The sequence below is a fragment of the Betta splendens genome, chromosome 13 (assembly GCF_900634795.4).
Source record: "Betta splendens chromosome 13, fBetSpl5.4, whole genome shotgun sequence".
In the NCBI taxonomy this organism is placed as follows: domain Eukaryota; kingdom Metazoa; phylum Chordata; class Actinopteri; order Anabantiformes; family Osphronemidae; genus Betta; species Betta splendens.
Genome location: NC_040893.2, coordinates 11,646,392 through 11,663,299, shown reverse-complemented (window position 1 = coordinate 11,663,299; position 16,908 = coordinate 11,646,392). Strand labels below are relative to the sequence as shown.

General features: G+C 43.9%; 1 protein-coding gene across 12 annotated transcripts in view; it reads left to right on the top strand.

Annotated features, from left to right (window-relative positions):
* mecom (MDS1 and EVI1 complex locus) overlaps positions 1–16,908 on the top strand; it is a 109,153-nt gene that overhangs the window by 22,784 nt on the left and 69,461 nt on the right. For all 12 annotated transcript variants that reach the window (XM_041073443.2, XM_041073439.2, XM_041073434.2 and 9 more), the window contains exon 2: positions 13,260–13,591. In XM_041073443.2, coding sequence (XP_040929377.1) covers positions 13,260–13,591 — 332 coding nt within the window. The remainder of the gene's footprint in view (positions 1–13,259; positions 13,592–16,908) is intronic.

Sequence of the window (16,908 nt, the reverse complement as noted above, 5' to 3'; positions counted from 1 at the left end):
CACAATGACTTTTGTCTCCTTCTGTGTGCGTGTGTGTTTCTAGAGAAAGCGCTAGTGAGGTTGGAAGCCAGAGCGAGAGAGAGAAAGTGGGGTGAGGTTGATAAAGTTTCAAATAAAACACTTTGCCTATTTCCACTGATAAATCAGCACCTTCACAGCTTTCTCAGAACTGCCGTTGTACTTTCCTGTCCAAACAACATCCAGGTTAACTTTGTCACATCAGATAAGCTCCAGCTAATGCGATGAAATTTATGGCTTGGCGTGGCTGCTGTACTAATACTGCAGTGGATTGTGTGAAGCTGTACTAAGTGCACTCAACTGTCAGCTCTTATTGTGGTGTCAGTCCTTCCTTCTAATTAGTGTCCTCAGTAGGCAGGAAGTGGGCCTGGGCTGGACTAATCTGTCAGTGAGGCCAGACCATCCTCGCCCCAGCGACTGTTTCCTTAGATAAACCCATAGCCCTTTATCTAAAAGAGTCGGGACACTCTGGGGCTCTGGGAAGCCCCCAAAGATTCTTATATACTGTATGTCCAATCAAAAGCTGAATGGAGTAGATGTGTAGCACATGTCTTTTTTATATGTAAGCAATAACAGTAATTAGGTTTTTCTGAGAGCAGTTGCCAACTTCAGTGTCTTCAGGTTGCAGCTTTACATCACGAACCCGATCGTCATGGTGACAGGTGTTGATTGAGCATGAGACGGAGGAAGCCTTGCGAAGGGACACTTCCTGGCAGGCAGTTCTACCAACACGAGACCAGAGAAGTCGGAGACGGGGTCAGTGAGGTTATCGCTGTCATGTACTGTATGTGGCTGGTGTTCTCAGAGGTTGTGGAGCCCTGGCTGAAGCCCAGACTTGCTGACCAAGGTAACTGTCTGTTTCATATAAACACCGTCTGAGTTATAGCCACATGTTGGAACTATCAAGCACAGAAATGTTTTCTCCTCCTTGGTTTATACTGCGCTGCTGTAGTTCAATAGGTTGTGAAACAGGTGGAAGGGCTTTCCCTGGTATGTCCAAAAGGACCCGAGGTTATTTGTGTATTGTCTAGGGGCACTGACACATCCTGGAGACATATCTTATGCTTGAACAGATTGCTGGGCTGTCTTTCAGTGACTAATGTGCGAAGCAAACACTTGATTGGAAAAGCGGGACACATTGTTTAGAGCCTTTTTTTGGATCATTGTCACACTGGTGACAAAACAAAGTCAAGGAACAGGGTCCAGCAGGAGAAGAGAAAGTTGGAGAGGGGGACGGGGAGAGTCGTGGGGGAGGGGAGGGGGGTGGGTGCTTTTTCCCTTCCCTGCTACCTCACTCGTACCCTCAGTCCCCCTTTCCTCCTCTCTCCTTTCCTCAGTTCCTTTTCCCACTACCAGCGGGGTCCAATTCCTCCACTTGAGCGCTCAGGGCCAGCAGCGGGCTGATTAGACCCGCACCCCCAGCCGCGCTTCGCCGAGCACTCTGCAGCGGGACGACTTCAAATGCACCTCGCTCCTGCCACCCCAAATAAAACCTGACTGGTCCTAATGGACACGTTTTAATCTCCCTGGGTTATTTGAAGATTTTTCCAGCCTGCTGCTGGCCACAGCAGAAGCAAATTCCTCTTGCTTTGTTGATTAAACTGCCGCCTCTCCACCGTTGCTTATCGTCCAGCAACGAGCCGCTCTTTTTAATTAAAAGTGAGACACCACAAGTGTGCAATTAACAGCTGGTAATTATAGAGCTCTTCAGAAGTGCAACACTCCACCTTCATTTCAATTATATAATGGACAAGTGGCTTTTTGATCTCCAAATTAGTGAACTCTTGTAATATTTGTTTTGTGGCAGATTTGGAGGGTTAGTAGTGGCCTACGGTGGCCTTCCTCTCCCATGATTGATGTAAGAGCAGAAAGACGGATATTAAAAACTGGAACAGTCCATCAGGAAATGCAAATCACACCTTCATGTTAATGAGCAGGCAATGGGCCGGGCTGGCCAGCCGTGGCGTTTCATGTGGGAAAAACAAGCGCCCACTCTGCTGCAAACTGATTAGTATATTTGAATGTGAAAGTTTAATTAGGGGCTTATAATGCCCATTGTTTTGGAGAGTGACACATAACATTAAATTGTTTGATACTTAATTTGGCGCCATTTCATTGCAAAGTGGCCGCGGCTAATTTCACCACGCACGTGTGGAAGCATTGAGTGCTATCCCAAAGGAGGCAGAAGCCATGGACTTAATTTTTAAATCTTTTACTGATACCTGATGAAAATGCATTTAATGACCACAGCAGTCTTTGAGTGAATAAAGCGGAACACTTGTTCATTTTTAATTACAATTGATTTCATCAGCGTACTTTGCTGTGGCACTGTTAATTTAGAGTTAGCATTCTTTCACACTATGCAATCTGTCGATACAAAGGAAAAAAAAAAACTTGGCCCCCAATTGATTTTTGCGGATGCATGAGTGCATGGAGGATGCAGGTTAAAATGAGGCGATTATTAATTGGCTGCAACACTTAAACGTCTTTGGGGGACGCTTTCCATTCTGGGTGTTTTTAGCAAATTGTCAATGCATCAAGTGGTTCAAAAGAAGTTTAATCTTTTTGTTGTTGTGATTCGTAATTGCTTTATTTCCCTTGTTAATATATAGTATGGAGTAGAAGCATCTGCACTGCACTATTGCCTGTTGTATTAAGTAGTTGCTGTGAAACCTATTGCATTTACTGTACATACGTAACAAATTAATTACCTAATGAATATCAGAATACTTGTCATTAAATCTATGAAGAAAATTTAGTTTTTAAGACCTAATTACCATATTTCAGTGAATTCAGAATTTTAAAATCCTTATTGAAACAACACTGTACTAAATACATTAGGGTAAGAGATCTCCTGGTAATCTGTTTTACTTAATGCTTAACATGTTCAGGCAATCTGTTATTAATTTCACAGTTGTGATACTCCAAATATCTACAAAACAGGAAAGCCAGAGAGAGGAAAAAAGCATGAAGTCAACAGTCTCAAGTCACTCAAGCGTTTTGGAATTTCGCATTGGTGAAAATTGGCAGCTCATTGCGATATAAACACAGAGTATTTAAATTCAAACCAGGTCATTACGGATGGTTCTTAAACAAAATGTCAGTCATTAAGGAAAGACATGTGGCTCTGCTTAGAGTCGCAGTTTGTTTGAATTAGGAAGAAGAAGCGGGGGATTTTTTTGATCCCCCTCATTCGTCTGAATGACACGCTCAGCACACGTTACAGCACCACATTTCCCGTCTACTCGCCCTGAACGTCGACGGGGTCCGTGCTGTGTGATCTCAGTCTAATCTGAAATGCTGTTACTGTCATGTTCCTCTCCTGTCCTCACTGTCCGCCTGCATTCCCACCTCAATCTCACTGTCATTTGGCAGCTGTCGCTCCCCATTCAAGTCTACCCCACTTCTCCCCACCACACACAGGCACATACACACACACACAATAATGTGGGTGAAAAATCATAACCAAGCAGGTGAATACAATACACGACCACTCAGTTCTTTTTATAATGTTTAACAATGTGCATTTCCTGTTTCATCACATACACCAAGCAGATGGGAAGAAAATTAATTAAGAATATAATTTGACAAAATCACAGAATGCTCTTTAGTCGCCATTGTGACATTTGAACATGTTTTCCTGCAGCTGGGCTGAACGCCCCCCTCTCCTGACAATGGCCCACACTGTTTATGTCCATACTCTCATACTGAGCTGTGCAGTGCGTTACACGCAGAGACAATAATCCCCATACAAGACTGCAATCCTCCCATATTGTCTACTTAAATCACCTCCTAAATAGAAGGGAATTGACATCCATAACAAATAACATAAACAGCTTCAGTGCTCCGAGGGGGATTTTGTTGCTCGGGGCACAGGACTGAATGTTAGCCTTCCAACAATCATTAAACAAACATCCTCTCCAAGACCTTTTCCGTGCTCGGGTCCATTCCACATGTCGCACCGCGGTTTGGAAAGCCTCCGTAGCTGTGGACATTATTGTATGTAACAAGTTCTGTAACTAAGTTAAGGTGGAATTGGCCTGCTGCTGGGGTAGTGCTGGAGGCAAGCGGACCCTGAGAGTGGAAACGTAACCCTCCGACGAAGCCGATTCCTATCAAGAAATATGAAATGCAGGGTGTCAGGTCGATAGATTGGTCAGCTTGTCAAATTAAAAGTTCCCCTGCATGCATTCCAATCATTTGTTTGTCTTTCTTTACCATATACAGATCTTGTTCCTGATTGGGCTTGTAAGCTTATTTCTCAATGTCTATATATATATATATATATATATATATATATATATATATACACACACACACTGTTATTGATAACTTCAACAGTGCCACTCTAGTGCCACAACAGCAAAATCAACAACGGAAAAGAAATGCATAATAAAATAATCTGAGCAAAGTAAACATAAGGAACCTTTATAATATACGTTTGATAAATGATATGTGCTAATACATTCAGTAATTGTTTGAATTGTTGCTTTCAGAGATTTCAAATGTTGGCAGTGGTGAACACTTCTCTGTTGAGCGTCTGCGTGGGTTTGTGTTGTGTCTGTGCAGTGTGGCCTGTGTGTGTTAAGTCGTCCAAGTGATGCGTTTGAGTTTGTCAGATGCCTCAGCCCCAAGTTGAGGACCATTTGTCATCGGTGGGATTCATTACACGTGTCCCTAACCCCCCGCAGCTGGGCAGTGTGATCACCACTGACCCCCTGTGACAGCCACAGCACCTTCATTATGTCACTGCAGCCACCCTGTCACAACAGCAACTCTCTAACTGTCTGGGTGACACCCCTGAGTGGGACTCCAATCTCTCATCTGGAGGCCTGCCTGTCTGTGAGCTTGTCACTGTGTGTGCTTGAATAAGTGTGCCTCCGCGAGTGTCTGTTAGCTTGAAAACCCAAGAATTGCTGCTTGGGTTGTTGTTTTGTTTTTATGTTTTAACTATTATTTCTCATTAATCCCCTGTGTAATTCCAAACTTTGTTTGGTGAACAGCTCGGTTATGCTTCAGATTGTCTGGCTGAAATATCCTGAAATAATCAGCCATCTGTTTCCCAAAACAGGTACATTTTTTCCAATTTTCGATTTTGTACCATCTCATCTGTTATCGCTTAAAATAATTTCAGCCACATAAATTGCCCCTTAAATGAATGAAATCATTGCCCAGTAGGTGTAGTAGCTTTAAACATATCTTGTTATCCATTTCCTTGCCCTATTATCATATTCTTGTTCCCAATGGGATCATTTCAGATAACGCTGGACATTGTTATACTATTACCTCTCTAACAGTTTTCTAATCAGCAATTATTCAATTATGTCCTATTAGTTGGAGGGTGTTGCCAATGTCATCGCCCCGAGCATTTAGCCCCTGCTCTCTGTCAGGAGGAGACCCAGAGGGCCCCGAAGAACGCCTGTGATTAGTGTTGTGTCTGCAGAGAGGTGACAGAATCCCTCTTCAAATATTTTGTCTTCATTTTACGGCTCTGAGATGCAATTATGGAGCAGCAGTTCATTACGGCGGCACACGGGGCTTCATGTTTTATGCATGCTGCTGCATTTAGGGCCTTTATTAATGAGCCAGGCCTGACCAGGCTGCTGGAGACTATACTGCCGGGTGTGCTGTGGCCACCAAGGCTCGCGTTTGTGCAAGTATGTGTGCGCTGGCACAATGAGTAAGCAGGAGCGCGGGAGGGAGCGGGAACAAAGGCTAGATGGAAAATAAGAAAGGAAGAAAAACGTGATTGAGTGCGAACTAAATGAAGCAGCTATAGTGCGTGTGGTCACTGCAGTGGTCACTTCTCTGCTGTGTTTTGTTTACCCCAGAAGCTGGCCTCATAACATGGTTCTGTAGTGCTGAGCCCGCTGCAGGCTGGCTGGGCTTTAAGGCAGTAGATTGAAGGGGTGGGGGCAGTAGGGGTGACTAACTGCACCTCCCTCAGCAGAAGAAACTCCATCTGCATCCAACATTGAGACAGATGAGGCCAATTTGGCTCCTTAAATTTCTGAGCTGTGATGGATGTGGGGTAGCTGCGCACGCTGAGAGGTGAGGGGAACAGCGTGAAGCGAGCGGGGGAGAGAGGGGAGACAGGTGAGAAAAGAGTGAGACATCCTGTGCTAGAAAGAGCGGATGGGGATGAAAGAGACCGAGCTCGTGAATTACTAAAATTATTTATACATTGGTGTCCACCACAAGACAGATAAAGAAAGTTGAGATGGTAGCACGGTAGTAAGGTTCAAAGGTGGACGTGAGCCCAGCGCACACTTTATAGGTCATACAAAGTATGTTTGTAAATTACTTCATGATCCGATTGACTCATTTGAGCTACAACAAACAGCAGGATGTACTTTTACCGTAAGCCAGTGCACAATATGTGTTGACACTGGAATCCAGGCTTCAGCTATGGCAAATATCAACCCAATGCTCATCGCAGGCTCTCCGTCTGTACAGCGCTTGTGTTTTGCACAATGCAAACGCGGCGGCGCGTTCATCGATTCAGCAGCTCCGTGCTTTCGGTCTCAATCAGGTGTGCCTGATTACTTGTGTCAAACACTCGAGTGCCCCTGCTCACGCTCGGGTGCGCCACTGACAAAATAACATTTTGTGCGTCAGAAGCGCACATTCCGCGTAGCCGTGCTTTGTTGACCTACAGCTTTGCCCAGCTTTAATTGACTGATGGCCTTTCTCGCCGCAGACCACAGCCCCCATCTGCACCGCAGGATCTGCCCCTTTGATAAGAACTACCATCCTCGGGCCTACATTAATATTTTATCAAGTATAATGGGAATTGTCAAATCAATCTGATTGTGTAATACATTATGAAGACATCAAACTTAAACAAAGCACATATGCTATCATTTCTTTTAACAACTGGGCCAGGCTGTGCGGGGCTGAGCTGGCGGTTTGGTACCCAGGGGGCCTTGCACTGGGCTGCAGGGAGGGGGCCTGGCAGAGACCACTCTGGATATACATCTCTCTCTCTGCTCAGCTCGGACCTGCCTCACTCACATTTCATCAAAGGAATCAATTTCTCAAATGTGCACAACTGTGAGCCATAATTATATTAGGACCCCATGGCAGTTAGCCATGACATGAAAGGAAAGGAGGGAGAGCGCAAAGAGGGGGGGGAGAAAATGCTCATCTATGCACATTTGCATTGACATGTATTGGTACCATCATAACTTTGAGTGAAATATTGTTTCACTTTAGGAATAAGTAAAATTATGTCTGTGCAATTTATTTTAATTGATGTTCCACCTTTCTGTTATACTTGGTATGGAGTGTAGTTTTGTTCAGTTGTTATTTGTTGCTGTCCATAAAGGGAACACGCAAGAACAATGATGAAAGGCAGGTGAGCAGAACCATCACAAACACAAAGCCTAGAATGTGAGACACGCACGGTGCTGACAGAGGACAGAGTAAGAGCTTGTACATGTTCCCTTTAAATGAAAGAGCATCCAAATTAAATCACACACACACACACACACACACACACACACACACACACACACACACACACACACACACACACACATACACACACACACACACACGGTCAGGACCTTTATTATGACAGCATCTACTTTTCTCACATTTACAGTGTTGGCCTCTCATCTGTCCCCTCTTCTCCCCTCCCACTCATCACTCTCTCGTTGTAGCCCTTATCTTTACATTTCCCCCACGCGTTCCTTTCATCTTCTCCGTCCCGTGTACATTTCAGCAGGCTCTCCCTCCAAGCCTAGCTGATGTATGGCTTGTGGAAACAATGTGAGTGCCGGGTTGTTATTCTGTTTGCTTTACATTTGACAAGGCTGACTTAGCGCCCGACTGGGATCCTATCTCATTAGCGCAATGTGCGGCTAAAACAATCATAAATAATGTTTGACAACGAGGAACACCTGTCAACATACAGGCACAAGGTGAACTCCACGAATAGGACTCAGGACTGAATTGGGTTCAGGAGCTAGAGGTGGAGGGAGAAGTGAGAGGAAGAGATGCTATATGAGACCTAATGATACAGTATGAAGTGGTTCGGCTGATGTGTCTACTTGACTTTTGTTGATATTGATTGTGCTTTTAGCACGTAAACTGTGTGTATGTGCATTTATGTGGTGCACATCCATTTCTGCTTTCATCAGGACTGCATTTGCATTTGCACTAGAATAAATGTAGTTTCTTAATCCTTCAAATTGATTATCCTAATTAACAATACAAGTAAAAGCTAAGCAATTTGTCTTCAAATACAAATGTATTAGGTAATCACAAAATATTGTATGTCATTCAGTAACTATTCTCTGCTCACACTCTTATTTTTCTTCTTTTATGCAAAATCATTCTCAGTTCACACACACACACACACACACACACACACACACACACACACACACACACACACAAACAGACACACACACACACACCTCTTTCCTTTCTTTCGCTGTATCTTCCCCTCCTCGCCCTGTCCAAACATACGTCTTTATCAAGCGGCAGTTGTCAGACAACATTAGATAATTAATAGGCCATTTGTCAGCCCTGTGAGAAACATGTTAAAATCCCAGAGCAGCTCCCCAGATAAATCCTACCATGCACACAGGCGCCTTTGTTGTGTCAGCCTGCCATCGGAGCTGCAGATTTACCATTAAAGGCCCCTCATTATTAATCACAACTAATGCTAATTAATTAGGTGTGTGAGAGAGAGAGAGAGAGAGAGAGAGAGAGAGAGAGAGAGAGAGAGAGAGAGAGAGAGAGAGAGAGATAGAGAGACGAGAGTCGATAGAGAGAGTAGAGAGAGAGAGTCAGATATATCGATCTCTACTCTTCTCTCTCTCTCTCTCTCTCTCGTCTCTCTACTCTCTCTCTCTTCTCTCTGCTCTCTCTCTTCTCCTCGCTCGCTCTCTCTCTCTCTCTCTCTCTCTCTCTCTCTTCGCTCTATAGGAGAGAGAGATGTGTGCAGAGGGACCAGCTCTAAGTTTCAGTTTCATGTGCAATGTTAATTGGTAACTCAGCCCAGAGCCCTTAATGGAGTGTTTTCCATTTGGAGTGGGGAGTAGTTGACTAATACAGGCGGTTGAAAAAACATAGACAATGCTCTCATTAATTAAGACTGTGCTAAGAGCTTCGCTCCGTGGCCTGCGAGTGTCGGCGTTTGTGCTTGACCAGTCACATTTACACCGTGATTTATGAATACAAATTCATGCATAGCAGTTCATTTGTCTGTTCACTGTCTGTTCATGGTTTTACCTGTTTTTGTTTCTGATTTTTCACACATTTCACGCAGTTTGTTAGTGCAACAATGTACAAAGGGTTCAGTTGGTAACAGACAAATATTATCATGAAAGTAGATTAAACCACTTCTAACAACATTTTATCCTTTTAAAAGTATTGAATTCAGAAAGCAAGTGTTATTCATCTATGACTTTTGATGTTGTTTGAAGATAAGTTTACTACATCCTATGCTGTAATGGATATTTTACAGTTTAACAAAGACAAAAACAACGATGGCGAACCAAAAAATGTCCAATTTTATTTAAAATCTTTTCAGTTTGTTATTTTGAAAAAAGACGGCCGTGCTGAACTAAATGGACAAAACTGTATGAGCACCAGTGCATATACAGTATAGAGCCACCTAAGCTTATGGAGGTTTGCGTTCCGTATCAGTTAGTTCCACAGTCACCCCAATGGACCTGCCGACCAAAAGACTCCCTAAAAGCGGCGCTAAGGCCTCCATTAAGCACAAAGACAGAGTTAATTAGGAAGCTTATTACCTCTCCTGGGGGCATGGGGCTCCAAACACTCTTCTGTACACCCTGCTGAGGGAATCTATGCACAAACTAATGCACTGTAATTAACAGTGCTTAACAAATCAACGGCAGACGTTTTCTGATTGGCTGCAAAAGCATTAAAATTAACCAATTCTTTTGAATTCAGTCCCAATTACTTGTCTCTCCCACGTGTCTCCCTGAGGGTCTCCTGGCAAATGCTTGAGTACAGAGTAACAGTCCTCAATCCCTCCCACATAATTCACATCCTCCAAACAATTCTGTTGATTTAGAGGAGCAATAACAGTGATAAAAATATATTTTTACTGTGGCGCTATAGTCTAAGCACATATTCCTAGTGTAGCGCTACAAATAGGAAGCAGAGGAATGATGAAGAGGGCAGCTTCAGAATTTGGATGATGACTAATGGAGGGGATTATGTATGATTATGTTTGACCTGAAGTACAAGGGTAAACTCTGCGTCCCTTGTGCCTGTTATCACAGGTAACAGATGATGTCTACAGACAGGTATGAGGGCTAGTCCTCATAAGGTGAGGAGTTCATTTACATATTTCTACTGCCTCAGAGCTCATATACAGTATATAAAAACTCTTGCCGAACTCAAACTCATGCACACCGACTACAATATGAATGTACATGCTTCAGTTTTCTGCAATATGTGGGTGACATTGCGAAAAGGGGCTACTGCGTAAACTTGGGTTTCGGTACATGAATATTCTTCTATAATAATCACTTTAAAGAAATATGTTGACTTAAAACGTTGAGAATCATGCAAGTTCATATCATTAAAAGTAACTGTTAGATGACAATAGGGTAGTAGTTAGATGAATGGAAGAAGTGGTGGTGAGTGGGTTGGGGGTGGGGTGGGGGGCTGAGCATGTCCACAGGTAGGTTATTTCTCTCTGTAAACATATGTATCCATTTGTCCCGTGGGTGCGTCCCCTTGGCATCCCGTCAGCAGTGGCTGGGTCACACCTCCATTAGGGGCTTTGTCACAGTGATTAATAGCTCTTTCTATCATCTTTAATTCACTCCCTGATGATGGCGGCCCTGCTCACTGCTCGGGGTAATTGTGTGATGTATGAGTCGGCCCAACACCTCGTGGCAGAGGTGAAAATCATTCCACCCATGCAGATACTGGGCCCAGGAACAAATGTTTTCTCTTTTAATAAGAATTAATGAATTGGCGTCAAGTGCGAGCATTGGCGTGCACGGCATATATGTGCGTGTGCATGTCTGTGTTTAGGCAACGCGTCAGGCTTTATTTTCCTATGTTAGCAGCTGATCTTGAAACTGAGATAATATTGTTTTCCTTGTACTAAATCTTTTGTGTTGTCTTTTGGTTACATCAACTTCAAAGTTTTTTTTTTTTTTCTTAATCCGTCTTATGGTTACTATCACAATGTGCCATCTATGTTATTAATGCAATCACGATGCTGTTTCCAGCTGGAGTTCCCCTTCTCTACCCAGAATTCTTTTTTCAAACTCCCTCTTTGATGAAGGGGCGTCAGCTTGCAGCGATGAAGTCATGTCCACTCTGAACAAACAAACAGGACTATTTGCTCCAAGTGGGCAACGACACACACAAGTAGACACACACTCACCCATCTGTCCATCTGTGTGTGTGTGTCTGCGCAGAGCTGCAGCCTTTTCCTTATCAATCATCTGCACATGAAACCGCAATTTTTAAAACTCTGAACATAGCATATTTGCTCTCGGCCAGCGTTTACCTTACAGAAACATATATGTTTATGGGCTGCAACGCTCTTGTTGAGTCCAGTGGACCAGGGGAATTTCTGGTCTAAATCAAATATAAACCTGAAGACCAGCACGAAGGGGGGGAAACGTCGGAGGAGAAACAGCAACGGAGGGATACGGTTACCTTTAAAAGCTCTTGTCCCTCGACCATATGGCAAACCTCACATCCAGGACTGTAACCACGTTACACAGTCCCCGTGCTGAAAATCATTACGTTGACTCCCAGAGTCACATTGGGTTTCATGTGCGACCCAGCTTAGCCGAGTCCAAAAGACTTTCCCCTCAAACGCACGGGGCCACACAGTGTGCGTGTCAAACACAATCGCCGCACAGACACCGTGATCAGGTTTTGCTGCACAGAATGACCGAGAAGACGCGCGCAGAAAACACAGTCATTCTTGTGTAACGCAGCTGATTTATTACAATATGTTTATCCACACCGTTTCCTCATGGCAGTGGCCCATTTGAACAGCAATTGCGATTCTTACGTGTCAGAGGAAAACAGCTCATGCACCTCTTATGGAGGAGTAGTAGTGGTACAGTAGTTCTGCATTCCTTTCACCAGACTGTGTGCTTCAACTTTGCCAAAGAGGAGGTTGCCCGTAAATTAAGGATATTCATGTTGTTTACTTATCTGCTTCTTAATACGGAGGATCCTGAGTCGATGATTGGCGTAGAGGTCGGAACGCATGATAAAAGTTTAGTGATTGCCACAAGTTCATCTCTTATGGGTCACTGGCCACAGGTGGTCATAAACAAGCCTGTCAGTCAATCAGAATCATGGTTACTTCACAGCCAGGGAGTTAAAGCTTTGTGTGTGTACTGTATGTGTGTATTCGTGGATTAAAGGTTCCATAGCTGACAGCAGTGTCACAGGCAGTACCTCAGGAATGTTCTGCAGCACGGAGATGAGTTGTGAAGCCTCATTAGCAGAGCTCGCTCTCCCTACGGCCTGTCAACATGTGTTAGACACAGCCGGCCACAGATTCATGCTAGGTGCCTTCTTGCTTTGGCTAAATGCTACTTGTTTGGTGATCTGTCTAATTGAACTAGGATTTATCTTTACTCTCTGTGTTATTCCTACAGTACATTTAAATGTTAAAACAGCGATGCTGCTACGGCGTCGCTGTGAATGATTCTACACCTCGTCCACCATCAAAACCTGGTGGCCACGTGTTGCTGCTCTGAAGGAGCCCAGTGTGGGTTCAAGGGTTGTACGTCCATGTCCTGTTTTAGTCCATTCACGATTAACCCCCTTGAGCTTCCCTCTGTTTTCACTCTGCAGTTTAGAAAGAGTTCAGGAAAAGGAAATTTAAAGCTGTCAGCGCTGTACAATGCTGAGGAGACCCTGCTCACCAACCTTGGCACCAGTACAGCCAAATGGCAGGATTGGCATAATGTTGTTTTCATTTCAGGTCCAGCAAACATTTTTCTCATCATATTTTGAAATATTTACATGAATTCATATCTGAGGAATTTGTCGGAAAGTGTGTTTACATGTCTGGGTTTTGCTCAAATCAAAATCAGTAAGTTTTCTAGTGTTTAGAACCTCATGTTTTCTGCAGCTTACGTTGGTTTGTCTAATAGATCATCCTTTAATTGTCAAAGACAGTAAATAATAAGACAGGAGGCTTTTTTAGAGCTTTTAATGGCAGCTGGCATGTATCACCCTCATGCAAAGACTTTCTGTTCGCTTTACAGGTGATGGTGATGATGACTTTGCCCTTTATCCGTCCGACATTTTAAACGACGCGTGTGCCTCCGATGGTGACCCTGCAGCATCTTCCACCCTGGTGGAGGATCCAGTGTCTCCTCCACTCTCAGACGATGAGGCTTCACCCCAGGACGACCTGTCCTTCCAGCACCAGAGCGTTTTTTTACCCGTTCCCCTGGACTTTGAACTGCGAGAGTCGGCGGTTCCGGGAGGGGCCCTGGGCATCTGGAGCTGCAGGACGGTGAACGTTGGGGAGCGCTTTGGACCATACGAGGGAGAACACAGGGCGTGTCTCAGAGACCCCACCCAAGGCTGGGAGGTAGGAAAACCAACAGCACTTGTACATATGCTTAGAGGCTATTCAAAATATGTGAAGTGGAGCTCTATTTGCATTACTTCACTTACATAATGGTGAAAAGTGGGAAAGGTTCAACTTATCTGCACTGATTTGGTAGTGCTCTGTATGAATAACAATGCCAAATACTAACAATAAAGACATAGATCATAATATGGGCTTTTTAAAACAATGTAGTATTTGTAAGCACTTTTATAGACATAAATGACTGACAGGCGTTTATGCTCACTTAATTGTGCTAAAAGCTTTGAATTTCAAGAAATTAAAACAACCAGGCTTTTTTATAGTGGCCACTATATTTTTTCAATGGTGTAGGAAAAGCAGCGTGTGTAAGAGAAATTTCCTCTACTTGTAACATTGCAGCTTGTACTTGGTTCAAGTTTAAAATATGCGGTGAAAAGGTTTTTCTAAACACTGAGAAGGGGTTTTCTTTGGCCAGATCACACTGTAACATTCACATCAGTCCTCAGGTTTTATTTCCTTTCATGTCGTCATGTTCACATTTAGCTCAGTGACCACAAGGCTGTTGTTGTCATTCGTTGCCCAGTGATGTAATGTTAGCTCAGTGCCACTGAAAGAAAGGCAGTCGAGGTGGTGCTCTTAACTCAATTAAAATGAAAAGCCATAAATCCCTCCTCATCCCAGTTAGGGACCCGGTGCAGCCATTGGCAAATCACATATTGGTCAGCCGGCACAAAAAATCGAAGAAAGGGTCACAAGACAAGGTCAAAGGTTAGATGTGGCCTCAGTCAGTGTCAAGCTAGTTTAGTTTTATGAATCAGAAGGAACAGGGTGGCGGGGAACCCATTTAATTTAGTCTCCTGAAATAGATCCTCTTGAGTTTCAGTGTGAGGATTTAATCCTTTACATTCAGGCCTTTGTCTATTTTGTAGGACAGAAGCAAACATATTAAGAAAAGCTGACAGTGCAGTTTGAAAAGTGAAAAATCACAGGTTTAAGTAAAAACATGATATAAAGTGCATTCCATCTCTCACGAGAGTCTCCCTGAAGCGATTTTAATGCTCCACTTTAAAGCAGAAGCAGAATGGGTTGGTAAAGTATCAACATTCATCTCATATAAATAGTTTTGGATTTGGACTGTTGGGCTTTGGTTTTGCATCACAGAGCAACTCTGACTCAGTGGTTTTGGCTTGGACCAAATAAAAGCATTTTTTTCTACTCTGGGCCACATTTCTTCAGGAAACAACTTTTCCCTCATTATCAACTGCCGGGTGAGACTGAATATATAAATTTCATCTTAAATTAAAGTGAGAGAAATACTCTCCATTTTTGCCAATTTTCATAACACGAGATCTTAATAAAGTCTCTGTCCCTCGTAAAGAGATTTACAGCCGACTGAACAAGCTCTCTGGGTTCTCCTTTTTTCCCAGGGAAGGAAATAAAGGGAAAAGGGGTTTCATGAATTTTAATCTGGAGGTAATTTATGTGCAGCTTGAATAATAATATGTATTTAAAAAGCTGAGAAGCTGGGATGTGAGCGTGCATATGTGTGTGTCTATAGGGGCAGGCTGGTGGCGGGTAGGGTTGAGGGAAAAGATGGGATCCTGGTGAGGCAGCACTGTATCACAATGTTTAATTACCATCCTGACAGGGAGCCATAACTCTTTCCATTAAGTAAATAAGTTGTAAAGAATTTATGATGAAATACCACATTATTCAGAATGGATATTCAGTGATGACATCCCCCTGCATTAAATATGGTAAACGCCACTGAGCCCTCCTGACCCCCCTCCTCTCCCTCCTCTCCCACGCGCGCCCGCTCACCATCCCTCACTCGCCGCTCGCTCGCCCTCTCTCCCGCCTGCAAACCGTCAATATGCCAATAAGCCCGCTGAGGGGTCTGTAAAAATAAAATTGATTTGGTAAATGTGAGCTGGGAAAAGATATGTTTGCTTTCATCATCAATTCCGTGCGGCGCGGCGAGGTGATGTCACCAGCCAGAGAACGATAAAGTGGCGCTCCCATCTGGAGAGTGTGATGGAGGGCCCTGAGCGGCACGGGCCGATAGTGACAGACTGGGGAAGTTTGTCACCAGGGAGGCCACTACTCCACAGCGCTATCACCATAAATTTGGAGGCTTTATTCATAAAGGGGAAGAGTGAGTTATGGGGGTCCATGATGCTTTATGAATACAGGAATGGTGACCTATGGGAAAAATAGCTTCAGTAAATAAGAGATAGAGAAGGCAGCAACCTGACAGTCTTAGACACTCATCTGAACTGTGCTACGTATGTAGACTTGCTTTTACCCAGTGTGTATAAGTGTATTTTTATTTGGATGGATGGGATATATATTTTATTTAGATGTCACTTAATGACGTTGAGGCTGAAAAGTTGGGTGTCGTCCAAGTAGCAGGTTAAAATATTAAAATAAGTTGAAATATTCATCATTAGTTCTTACACAGTAAACAATAGAGCACGTAAATATTTCACCTAAATCAAAATTTACAAAAAAGAGAAACGTAAACTGTGTATTATGGAATTCATGTGAAAGAATAGGGGCGATGTGGCCGAAGCATTTGCATGTGTTTCTTCTTTGCATGGCTTGCCTGAAAATAGTGCCTTGATGCTCAATAGTCCATATTCTGCTGTCTCTCTCTCTGAGTCGTTAAGCACATTGAAATTCAAACTCCATTTATGTCTGTCCTCTTCTCAACCGCAGCAACAATAAGACAGAGAGTCCGGGAGAGAGTTATCCAGCGCTCAATGAGCCTTTGGGCTCACCCAAACCCTCAGCCCCACGGGATTATGGATTCTGGCCTTAGAAAGCCGGGCGCCTCCTGCTGTAGGAGCGGTGGGCGGAGCAGGTTAGGGGTGCGAGAGGGGTGGGATGGCGAGCGGGGCGGGCCGGCCCCGATTTTGCCTTTGTGCACCTCTTGAGTGAGAGGCGGAGGTGAAGGTGGAGGCGATAGCAGCGGTGGTGGGGAGGTGGTGTGGGAGATTAGCAGTGATGGTGAATAGGAGTAGAGGATTAGGTGAGTGGGCGGGGCCTTTGCTGCCGCTGCCTGTCTTCTGAACCTCGCGGTCATGAGAGGATGGGAGGAGGAGAGACAGATGCCGTCCCAAGTCAGACCCATCCTCTAAACCGCAACTGAAAATGATGTCGTTCTGGTGAAAGGAAAGTTAATCAACTGCTGTAGATCGATCACCAAAGTTTGGTTGGAAAACGGTTCACAATGCTAATATACAGTAAACTATTCATTGATCAACAATGGGGTCTTTTTACTAAATTGTAAAAAATTGTTACTGAATTTGCTATTT